We start from the raw sequence: 13,462 nt of genomic DNA on the forward strand, positions 1-13,462 counted from the left end.
AGTGTGTGTATATAGTGTGTGTATATAGTGTGTGTGTGTGTGTGTATATGGTGTGTGTATATAGTGTGTGTATATAGTGTGTGTATATAGTGTGTGTATATAGTGTGTGTGTGTGTGTATATGGTGTGTGTATATAGTGTGTGTATATAGTGTGTGTGTGTGTATATGGTGTGTGTATATAGTGTGTGTATATAGTGTGTATATAGAGTGTGTGTATATGGTGTGTGTATATAGTGTGTGTATATAGTGTGTGTGTATATAGTGTTTATTACATAAAACACAAGGAAGGGGTAACATTAAAGTATTAGAACATGAAGGACAAACACTACAGCATCAAGACACTATCAAACACGACAGCATCAAGACCCTATCAAACACTACAGCATCAAGACCCTATCAAACACTACAGCATCAAGACACTATCAAACACTACAGCATCGAGATACTATCAAACACTACAGCATCGAGACACTATCAAACACTACAGCATCGAGACACTATCAAACACTACAGCATCGAGACACTATCAAACACTACAGCATCGAGACACTATCAAACACTACAGCATCGAGACACTATCAAACACTACAGCATCGAGACCCTATCAAACACTACAGCATCGAGACCCTATCAAACACTACAGCATCGAGACCCTATCAAACACTACAGCATCGAGACCCTATCAAACACTACAGCATCGAGACCCTATCAAACACTACAGCATCGAGACCCTATCAAACACTACAGCATCGAGACACTATCAAACACTACAGCATCGAGACACTATCAAACACTACAGCATCGAGACACTATCAAACACTACAGCATCGAGACCCTATCAAACACTACAGCATCGAGACACTATCAAACACTACAGCATCGAGACACTATCAAACACTACAGCATCGAGACACTATCAAACACTACAGCATCGAGACACTATCAAACACTACAGCATCGAGACACTATCAAACACTACAGCATCGAGACACTATCAAACACTACAGCATCGAGACACTATCAAACACTACAGCATCAAGACACTATCAAACACTACAGCATCAAGACACTATCAAACACTACAGCATCAAGACACTATCAAACACTACAGCATCAAGACACTATCAAACACTACAGCATCAAGACACTATCAAACACTACAGCCTCAAGACACTATCAAACACTACAGCCTCAAGACACTATCAAACACTACAGCATCAAGACACTATCAAACACTACAGCATCAAGACACTATCAAACACTACAGCATCAAGACAATATCAAACACTACAGCATCAAGACACTATCAAACACTACAGCATCAAGACACTATCAAACACTACAGCATCAAGACACTATCAAACACTACAGCATCAAGACAATATCAAACACTACAGCATCAAGACCCTATCAAACACTACAGCATCAAGACCCTATCAAACACTACAGCATCAAGACACTATCAAACACTACAGCATCAAGACAATATCAAACACTACAGCATCAAGACACTATCAAACACTACAGCATCAAGACACTATCAAACACTACAGCATCAAGACACTATCAAACACTACAGCATCAAGACACTATCAAACACTACAGCATCAAGACCCTATCAAACACTACAGCATCAAGACCCTATCAAACACTACAGCATCAAGACCCTATCAAACACTACAGCATCAAGACACTATCAAACACTACAGCATCAAGACACTATCAAACACTACAGCATCAAGACACTATCAAACACTACAGCATCAAGACACTATCAAACACTACAGCATCAAGACCCTATCAAACACTACAGCATCAAGACCCTATCAAACACTACAGCATCAAGACCCTATCAAACACTACAGCATCAAGACCCTATCAAACACTACAGCATCAAGCACTAAGACCCTATCAAACACTACAGCATCAAGACACTATCAAACACTACAGCATCAAGACACTATCAAACACTACAGCATCAAGACACTATCAAACACTACAGCATCAAGACACTATCAAACACTACAGCATCAAGACACTATCAAACACTACAGCATCAAGACACTATCAAACACTACAGCATCAAGACACTATCAAACACTACAGCATCAAGACACTATCAAACACTACAGCATCAAGACACTATCAAACACTACAGCATCAAGACCCTATCAAACACTACAGCATCAAGACCCTATCAAACACTACAGCATCAAGACACTATCACACACTACAGCATCAAGACACTATCAAACACTACAGCATCAAGACACTATCAAACACTACAGCATCAAGACACTATCAAACACTACAGCATCAAGACACTATCAAACACTACAGCATCAAGACACTATCAAACACTACAGCATCAAGACACTATCAAACACTACAGCATCAAGACACTATCAAACACTACAGCATCAAGACACTATCAAACACTACAGCATCAAGACACTATCAAACACTACAGCATCAAGACACTATCAAACACTACAGCATCAAGACACTATCAAACACTACAGCATCAAGACACTATCAAACACTACAGCATCAAGACACTATCAAACACTACAGCATCAAGACACTATCAAACACTACAGCATCAAGACACTATCAAACACTACAGCATCAAGACACTATCAAACACTACAGCATCAAGACACTATCAAACACTACAGCATCAAGACACTATCACACACTACAGCATCAAGACACTATCAAACACTACAGCATCAAGACACTATCAAACACTACAGCATCAAGACACTATCAAACACTACAGCATCAAGACACTATCAAACACTACAGCATCAAGACCCTATCAAACACTACAGCATCAAGACACTATCACACACTACAGCATCAAGACACTATCAAACACTACAGCATCAAGACACTATCAAACACTACAGCATCAAGACACTATCAAACACTACAGCATCAAGACACTATCAAACACTACAGCATCAAGACACTATCAAACACTACAGCATCAAGACACTATCAAACACTACAGCATCAAGACACTATCAAACACTACAGCATCAAGACACTATCAAACACTACAGCATCAAGACACTATCAAACACTACAGCATCAAGACACTATCAAACACTACAGCATCAAGACACTATCAAACACTACAGCATCAAGACACTATCACACACTACAGCATCAAGACACTATCACACACTACAGCATCAAGACACTATCAAACACTACAGCATCAAGACAATATCAAACACTACAGCATCAAGACACTATCAAACACTACAGCATCAAGACACTATCAAACACTACAGCATCAAGACACTATCAAACACTACAGCATCAAGACACTATCAAACACTACAGCATCAAGACAATATCAAACACTACAGCATCAAGACCCTATCAAACACTACAGCATCAAGACACTATCAAACACTACAGCATCAAGACACTATCAAACACTACAGCATCAAGACAATATCAAACACTACAGCATCAAGACACTATCAAACACTACAGCATCAAGACACTATCAAACACTACAGCATCAAGACACTATCAAACACTACAGCATCAAGACACTATCAAACACTACAGCATCAAGACCTATCAAACACTACAGCATCAAGACCCTATCAAACACTACAGCATCAAGACACTATCAAACACTACAGCATCAAGACACTATCAAACACTACAGCATCAAGACACTATCAAACACTACAGCATCAAGACACTATCAAACACTACAGCATCAAGACACTATCAAACACTACAGCATCAAGACCCTATCAAACACTACAGCATCAAGACCCTATCAAACACTACAGCATCAAGACCCTATCAAACACTACAGCATCAAGACCCTATCAAACACTACAGCATCAAGACCCTATCAAACACTACAGCATCAAGACACTATCAAACACTACAGCATCAAGACACTATCAAACACTACAGCATCAAGACACTATCAAACACTACAGCATCAAGACACTATCAAACACTACAGCATCAAGACACTATCAAACACTACAGCATCAAGACACTATCAAACACTACAGCATCAAGACACTATCAAACACTACAGCATCAAGACACTATCAAACACTACAGCATCAAGACACTATCAAACACTACAGCATCAAGACCCTATCAAACACTACAGCATCAAGACCCTATCAAACACTACAGCATCAAGACCCTATCAAACACTACAGCATCAAGACCCTATCAAACACTACAGCATCAAGACACTATCACACACTACAGCATCAAGACACTATCAAACACTACAGCATCAAGACACTATCAAACACTACAGCATCAAGACACTATCAAACACTACAGCATCAAGACACTATCAAACACTACAGCATCAAGACACTATCAAACACTACAGCATCAAGACACTATCAAACACTACAGCATCAAGACACTATCAAACACTACAGCATCAAGACACTATCAAACACTACAGCATCAAGACACTATCAAACACTACAGCATCAAGACACTATCAAACACTACAGCATCAAGACACTATCAAACACTACAGCATCAAGACACTATCACACACTACAGCATCAAGACACTATCACACACTACAGCATCAAGACACTATCAAACACTACAGCATCAAGACAATATCAAACACTACAGCATCAAGACACTATCAAACACTACAGCATCAAGACACTATCAAACACTACAGCATCAAGACACTATCAAACACTACAGCATCAAGACAATATCAAACACTACAGCATCAAGACCCTATCAAACACTACAGCATCAAGACACTATCAAACACTACAGCATCAAGACACTATCAAACACTACAGCATCAAGACACTATCAAACACTACAGCATCAAGACACTATCAAACACTACAGCATCAAGACACTATCAAACACTACAGCATCAAGACACTATCAAACACTACAGCATCAAGACACTATCAAACACTACAGCATCAAGACCCTATCAAACACTACAGCATCAAGACCCTATCAAACACTACAGCATCAAGACACTATCAAACACTACAGCATCAAGACACTATCAAACACTACAGCATCAAGACACTATCAAACACTACAGCATCAAGACACTATCAAACACTACAGCATCAAGACACTATCAAACACTACAGCATCAAGACCCTATCAAACACTACAGCATCAAGACCCTATCAAACACTACAGCATCAAGACCCTATCAAACACTACAGCATCAAGACCCTATCAAACACTACAGCATCAAGACCCTATCAAACACTACAGCATCAAGACACTATCAAACACTACAGCATCAAGACACTATCAAACACTACAGCATCAAGACACTATCAAACACTACAGCATCAAGACACTATCAAACACTACAGCATCAAGACACTATCAAACACTACAGCATCAAGACACTATCAAACACTACAGCATCAAGACACTATCAAACACTACAGCATCAAGACACTATCAAACACTACAGCATCAAGACACTATCAAACACTACAGCATCAAGACCCTATCAAACACTACAGCATCAAGACCCTATCAAACACTACAGCATCAAGACCCTATCAAACACTACAGCATCAAGACACTATCACACACTACAGCATCAAGACACTATCAAACACTACAGCATCAAGACACTATCAAACACTACAGCATCAAGACACTATCAAACACTACAGCATCAAGACACTATCAAACACTACAGCATCAAGACACTATCAAACACTACAGCATCAAGACACTATCAAACACTACAGCATCAAGACACTATCAAACACTACAGCATCAAGACACTATCAAACACTACAGCATCAAGACACTATCAAACACTACAGCATCAAGACACTATCAAACACTACAGCATCAAGACACTATCAAACACTACAGCATCAAGACACTATCAAACACTACAGCATCAAGACACTATCAAACACTACAGCATCAAGACACTATCAAACACTACAGCATCAAGACACTATCAAACACTACAGCATCAAGACACTATCAAACACTACAGCATCAAGACACTATCAAACACTACAGCATCAAGACACTATCAAACACTACAGCATCAAGACACTATCAAACACTACAGCATCAAGACACTATCAAACACTACAGCATCAAGACACTATCACACACTACAGCATCAAGACACTATCAAACACTACAGCATCAAGACACTATCAAACACTACAGCATCAAGACACTATCAAACACTACAGCATCAAGACCCTATCAAACACTACAGCATCAAGACCCTATCAAACACTACAGCATCAAGACACTATCACACACTACAGCATCAAGACACTATCAAACACTACAGCATCAAGACACTATCAAACACTACAGCATCAAGACACTATCAAACACTACAGCATCAAGACACTATCAAACACTACAGCATCAAGACACTATCAAACACTACAGCATCAAGACACTATCAAACACTACAGCATCAAGACACTATCAAACACTACAGCATCAAGACACTATCAAACACTACAGCATCAAGACACTATCAAACACTACAGCATCAAGACACTATCAAACACTACAGCATCAAGACACTATCAAACACTACAGCATCAAGACACTATCAAACACTACAGCATCAAGACACTATCAAACACTACAGCATCGTGGTTGGATTAACAAGAAGTAAGGCTTTAATTTGGTGTATTATACTTGTGATTGTATGAAAGTTAAATATCTAAAATAATTTAATTTGGCGCTCTGCCATATCACCGGATGTGGCCAAATCGACCCCGTTAACGGGATTTGATCCCTAAGAGTTAACTCCTCTTGACAATTCAAAACTCTCTGAGGAGTAGCCGTTATTTACTATTTTACACCTGGGTTTGCTATACATTATTTTTTACCCATTTTATAAGAGAATTACTGAAATTGAAGAAGAAAAAAAAAACAGGCATTTATAAATAAAATCTTTACTTTATCAAATGCCTTTTCAAAATCCGCTATAAATGGCATTCCTGGCTTCTTACATGTTTCATGAGGTTCTATTATTTCTAGTAGTTGTCGTATATTATCTCCAATGTATCGTCCATGTCAAGAACCTGTCTGATCAGGATCAACAATACCTTGTAAAACCCTTATAATTCTGAGTGCTGAGTATTTTTGCATCACAACATTGAAGTGTAAGGGGACTCTATTTTTTTTTTAGATAGACCGGGTCTTTATATTTGCCATCTGGGTCTTGTTTTAATAATCGAGAAATCAGACCTTCCTGCTGAGTACCCGACAGACTACCATTTCTATAGGAGTAGTTAAAACAATATAACAATGGAGCTTTTGGTATATCAAAAAATACTTTTTTTCTCCATATTCCATCCCGTTTGCTTTATTTTTGTAATAGATTACATTAGATCTTTCTAGAATAAGTTCCTCCAGTTCTTCTTGTTGTTCCTCTAACTTATTGTATCTCTGTAGTATCCTTTTTATTGCCGTCTACCTGTACTATTAGTTCATGGATTTCCCTTGTTAGTCTGGTTTCTTTAGCCAGAAACGGCATTTTATTATTGATGAATATTGTGTATATGGTGTGTGTGGATATGGTGTGTGTGTATATGGTGTGTGTGTATATGGTGTGTGTGTATATGGTGTGTGTGTATATGGTGTGTGTGTATATGGTGTGTGTGTATATGGTGTGTGTGTATATGGTGTGTGTGTATATGGTGTGTGTGTATATGGTGTGTGTGTATATGGTGTGTGTGTATATGGTGTGTGTGTATATGGTGTGTGTGTATATGGTGTGTGTGTATATGGTGTGTGTGTGTATATGGTGTGTGTGTGTATATGGTGTGTGTATATTGTGTGTAATGTTGTGTGTGTTACCTGTAGATGTTGCTGTCTGAGAGTGAGCTGGCTCTGTTTGCTGCTGTAAATGGAGGTGTAGACGTGGAGGAAGGTCATGTACTGGCTGGGTGTGGCTCCATATTCTCTACAAGACTCATGGATCATCAGGAAGGAGCGACACAGATCACCCTGACCCGACGCTGGGAGGGACAAACGAGACAGAACATATCCACGAGTGACTAGCTAGTTTAGAATTAGTTCCCTATAGTCTGACTATGACTGACTAGGACTCAGGGTGGCAGGGATGTTTTCTTCTACCTGAGCCTTTTCTCTCGTGGCCTTTCTCTCCTCCACTCTTCTCCCCCTCTCCCTCCACCTTAGCCAGCAGCATCTCAGGGATCTGACAGGACAGCATCAACATGAAGGTTATGAAGGAGGACAGAGCAAATGACAATATTATAACCCCGTATGATGCCATGTTCTCATCCCTCCCTCCATCCTCTCCTCCCACCTTCTTCATGCTGCTCTCAGACCATCCGTCCATCCACTGAACGGAACACCTGCGGTAGAGAGCCGGGTTGCTCTCACAGCTAATGGTGAAGTTAGAGTTGGTGCAGTCCATGATCAACACTATGTGTAGGTTCTGCTGGATTCCTGAGAGACAAAGAGAGAGACAAAGAGAGAGACAAAGAGAGAGAGACAAAGAGAGAGAGACAAAGAGAGAGAGAGAGGGAGAGAGAGAGAGAGAGAGAGAGAGAGAGAGAGAGAGAGAGAGAGAGAGAGAGACAAAGCGAGGGACAAAGAGAGAGAGACAAAGCGAGAGACAAAGAGAGAGACAAAGAGAGAGAGACAAAGCGAGAGACAAAGAGAGAGAGAGACAAAGAGAGAGACAAAGAGAGAGACAAAGAGAGAGAGAGACAAAGCGAGAGACAAAGAGAGAGACAAGAGAGAGACAGAAATTGAAAGGGAGAGACACAGAGGGAGAGAGAGAGACAAAGAGAGAGAGCGAGAGAAAGAGAAAGAAAGAGAGAAATTGAAAGAGAGAGAGAGACAATGAGAAAAGAGAGAGAGAGACAAAGAGAGAGAGAGAGAGAGAGAAGAGAGAGAGAGAGAGAGAGAGAGAGAGAGAGAGAGAGAGAGAGAGAGAGAGAAGAGAGAGAGACAAAGAGAGAGAGACAAAGAGAGAGAGACAAAGAGAGAGAGTTAGAAAGAGAGGGAGCGAGACAAAGCGAGAGCGAGAAAGAGAGGGAGCGAGAAAGAGAGGGAGCGAGACAAAGCGAGAGCGAGAAAGAGAGAACGAGAGAAATTGAAAGGGAGAAAGAGAGAGAGAGAGACAAAGACAGAGAGAGAGAGAGAGAGAGAGAGAGAGAGAGAGAGAGAGAGAGAGAGACAGAGAGAGAGAGAGAGACAAAGAGAGAGAGAGAGAGAGACAAAGAGAGAGAGACAAAGAGAGAGAAAAAGAGAGAGACAAAGACACAGAGAGAGAAAGAGAGAGAGACAAAGAGAGAGAGACAAAGAGAGAGAGAGAGACAAAGAGAGAGGGATAGAGATGAAGGGAGAGACAAAGAGAGAGAGAGAGAGAGAGAGAGAGAGAGAGAGAGAGAGAGAGAGAGAGAGAGAGAGAGAGAGAGAGAGAGAGAGAGAGAGAGAGAGAGAGAGAGAGAGAGAGAGAGACAAAGAGAGAGACAAAGAGAGAGACAAAGAGAGAGACAAAGAGAGAGACAAAGAGAGAGACAGAGAGAGAGACAGAGAGAGCGGGATAGAGATGAAGGGAGAGAAACGAAGAAAAAGAAACAAAGAGTGTGTAATGGTTGGTGTACTGCTGTCCTTGTCCATTTACCCCCCAGCTGAAAGGCCAGTAGTTTAGTCAGAGGAACTCGGACGGAAGAGACATCTATTGATCTGATTCTGCAGTGTCTACAGAACAAACACAGGATCACAATAAACGCAGGGGAGGAGAGGGATGAAGTGAGAGGACGGGAGAGGGGGAGAGAAGATGAGAGAACCGAGGATGTGGAGATGTGCCGATGTGACCTTCAGCAAGACACTTAACCCTAATTGCTCCTATAAATCGCTCTGGATAAGAGCGTCTGCTAAATGACTACAATGTAATGTCATGTAGATGAGTAGCTAGATAGATGAGTCTCTCACGGTAGGCAAAGTAGTTGAAGAGGGGTCCGGTGAATCCGTCCTGCGATGCAGGATCTTTGAGAGAGGAGAGGAGGGGCTCCAGCTCCTCTGGGGAGTACAGGCCTGGAACCTCACCTACAACACACATATAACACGCACTGATCTCAGTACAGTACAGGACAGGCTCCAGGTCAGTACCTCATCTACAACACATATAACACTGAACTCAGTACAGTACAGGACAGGCCCCAGGTCAGTACCTCATCTACAACACATATAACACTGAACTCAGTACAGTACAGGACAGGCCCCAGGTCAGTACCTCATCTACAACACATATAACACTGAACTCAGTACAGTACAGGACAGGCCCCAGGTCAGTACCTCATCTACAACACATATAACACTGAAATCAGTACAGGACAGGACAGTACCTCATCTACAACACATATAACACTGAACTCAGTACAGTACAGGACAGGCCCCAGGCCAGTACCTCATCTACAACACAAATCACTTTAAACTGAAACAGTACAGACTCAGCACCTCACCTGGGATTTATGACACATGGTTTCATTTGATTTTATTCATCATCAGACATTGTGTATTCCATTTGTGTAGTTGTTTATATGCGACTGACCAGAGGACAGCAGGCTGTTGACCATCTCCAGGAAGGCTGGGTGGACAAACTGATAATCCTCCAGCAACAGCACCACCTGTTGGCCCTCAAGACCTGCCAGCTGCATCACCTACACAGACAAGAACACACACAGTCAGGTGTGTGTGATTTGCAGCACACTTTGCCTTGTCCAGCTTTGCCTTACACACACCAGTGTTTCCCCTATGATTTACTTTCAGCAGCAGTGGTAACGTTAGGGGGGGGGGGGGGGTCACCCCCGTGACACCATCTGAAATATTATTTTCCCTTTTCAAAAGTATTATCAGCTGTAGCCCAACTGATGCAACAAAGCAACTTTAAATAAATAGTCTGAAGCATGAGGTTGCCCATCTGCATTTACCTCATGGAAAAACCCCAGAAAGACTGAATGCATCAAATTCTACAAATATACCTTGTAACTTGTCATTTTTTCTGGATCAAAATGGGGCATAGAGGGTGAGCGTGGTAGGAGTGTGACAGTGGGCGTGGCCAATGGAGAGGTCTCCAACTGAACATTTTAGAGATCCTCCTCTTGGCCGCAGAGACAACATTTTGCTATTTTAAAGCACATTTCCTGCAATTCTACACATTTTGGCATTGGGCAGAGAGAAAAGGTGCCGTTTTAAAGCTAATTTCCAACAAATCTAGATATTTTGGCATGGGGCAGAGAGAGAATGTGCTGTTTTAAAGCCAATTTCCAGCAAACCTAGATATTTTGGAATGGGGCAGAGAGAGAATGTGCTGTTTTAAAGCCAATTTCCAGCAAACCTAGATATTTTGGAATGGGGCAGAGAGAGAATGTGCTGTTTTAAAGCCAATTTCCAGCAAACCTAGATATTTTGGAATGGGGCAGAGAGAGAATGTGCTGTTTTAAAGCCAATTTCCAGCAAACCTAGATATTTTGGAATGGGGCAGAGAGAGAATGTGCTGTTTTAAAGCCAATTTCCAGCAAATCTAGATATTTTGGAATGGGGCAGAGAGAGAATGTGCTGTTTTAAAGCCAATTTCCAGCAAACCTAGATATTTTGGAATGGGGCAGAGAGAGAATGTGCTGTTTTAAAGCCAATTTCCAGCAAACCTAGATATTTTGGAATGGGGCAGATAGAGAATGTGCTGTTTTAAAGCCAATTTCCAGCAAATCTAGATATTTTGGCATGGGGCAGAGAGAGAATGTGCTGTTTTAAAGCCAATTTCCAGCAAATCTAGATATTTTGCAGTGGATTATGCCATGTTGGTGGTCCTGTGTAGCTCAGTTGGTAGAGCATGGCGCTTGTAACACCAGGGTAGTGGGTTCGATCCCCGGGGCCACCCATACGTAGAATGTATGCACACATGACTGTAAGTCGCTTTGGATAAAAGCGTCTGCTAAATGGCATATATTTATATTTATATGTTCTTATGCTATCGGAGTGACTAAAACATAATAACACAATTAATGCCCCATGCCATGACATCTTTGGAATTTTTGATTCTCCCTGACTAATTTTGGTGATTGTTAGTTCTCAACGATCTTATAAAAACAGAAATAGGTCCATTATCTTTTCTACAAATGTTATATCTGGTTTTAGTAGTGAAAGTTAACACTGAAAAAGGTTTTCCATTTCAAAAAAGTTTAAAGAAATCAAATAAAAATAAGTCTACCTCGGCTCAACGAATACAGGGGAAACACTGCACACTAAAACATTAGGTCACAGAGACAGACAGACACAGAGGTATGACATCTTACGTTCTTCAGGTCATTGTTGAAGTGTTTGAGTGAGTATCCGCGGGAGATCTTGGGTGTGTAGAGTGTGTATCCATGCATGTGTGAGACCAGGCATGTGGCGGTGCGTCGCCCCACCCCGCTGCGCCCGGCCAGGAGCAGAGAGCCCCCCGGTCGACTCAGGACGCGGTCCACACGAGACACAAAGTGACACACCTCCCAGAACAACAGCAGATCCAACTCCCTGTTGTCACGTCCATATAGGACCGCTCCCTACAGAAGGCAGAGGTACATTAGTACACACACTCTCTCCCTGTTGTCACGTCCATATAGGACCGCTCCCTACAGAAGGCAGAGGTACATTAGTACACACACTCTCTCCCTGTTGTCACGACCATATAGGACCGCTCCCTACAGAAGGCAGAGGTACATTAGTACACACACTCTCTCCCTGTTGTCACGTCCATATAGGACCGCTCCCTACAGAAGGCAGAGGTACATTAGTACACACACTCTCTCCCTGTTGTCACGACCATATAGGACCGCTCCCTACAGAAGGCAGAGGTACATTAGTACACACACTCTCTCCCTGTTGTCACGTCCATATAGGACCGCTCCCTACAGAAGGCAGAGGTACATTAGTACACACACTCTCTCCCTGTTGTCACGTCCATATAGGACCGCTCCCTACAGAAGGCAGAGGTACATTAGTACACACACTCTCTCCCTGTTGTCACGTCCATATAGGACCGCTCCCTACAGAAGGCAGAGGTACATTAGTACACACACTCTCTCCCTGTTGTCACGTCCATATAGGACCGCTCCCTACAGAAGGCAGAGGTACATTAGTACACACACTCTCTCCCTGTTGTCACGACCATATAGGACCGCTCCCTACAGAAGGCAGAGGTACATTAGTACACACACTCTCTCCCTGTTGTCACGTCCATATAGGACCGCTCCCTACAGAAGGCAGAGGTACATTAGTACACACACTCTCTCCCTGTTGTCACGTCCATATAGGACCGCTCCCTACAGAAGGCAGAGGTACATTAGTACACGCACTCTCTCCCTGTTGTCACGTCCATATAGGACCGCCCTACAGAAGGCAGAGGTACATTAGTACACACACTCTCTCC

The 13,462-nt window shown here is 41.9% G+C and overlaps 1 protein-coding gene across 1 annotated transcript in view; it reads right to left on the reverse strand.

Moving 5' to 3' along the window:
* The window catches only part of LOC124017319 (cytoplasmic dynein 2 heavy chain 1-like), a gene marked incomplete at its 3' end in the record, with an annotated part of 103,285 nt that overhangs the window by 15,936 nt on the left and 73,887 nt on the right, over positions 1-13,462 (reverse strand). Inside the window, exons 51-56 of the mRNA XM_046332573.1 lie at positions 12,348-12,596; positions 10,604-10,712; positions 9,985-10,098; positions 8,345-8,487; positions 8,152-8,233; positions 7,873-8,033 (exon numbers count right to left, since the gene is read on the reverse strand). Coding sequence (XP_046188529.1) covers positions 7,873-8,033; positions 8,152-8,233; positions 8,345-8,487; positions 9,985-10,098; positions 10,604-10,712; positions 12,348-12,596 — 858 coding nt within the window. The remainder of the gene's footprint in view (positions 1-7,872; positions 8,034-8,151; positions 8,234-8,344; positions 8,488-9,984; positions 10,099-10,603; positions 10,713-12,347; positions 12,597-13,462) is intronic.

The sequence above is a fragment of the Oncorhynchus gorbuscha genome, unplaced genomic scaffold, assembly GCF_021184085.1.
Source record: "Oncorhynchus gorbuscha isolate QuinsamMale2020 ecotype Even-year unplaced genomic scaffold, OgorEven_v1.0 Un_scaffold_178:::fragment_2:::debris, whole genome shotgun sequence".
NCBI lineage: Eukaryota > Metazoa > Chordata > Actinopteri > Salmoniformes > Salmonidae > Oncorhynchus > Oncorhynchus gorbuscha.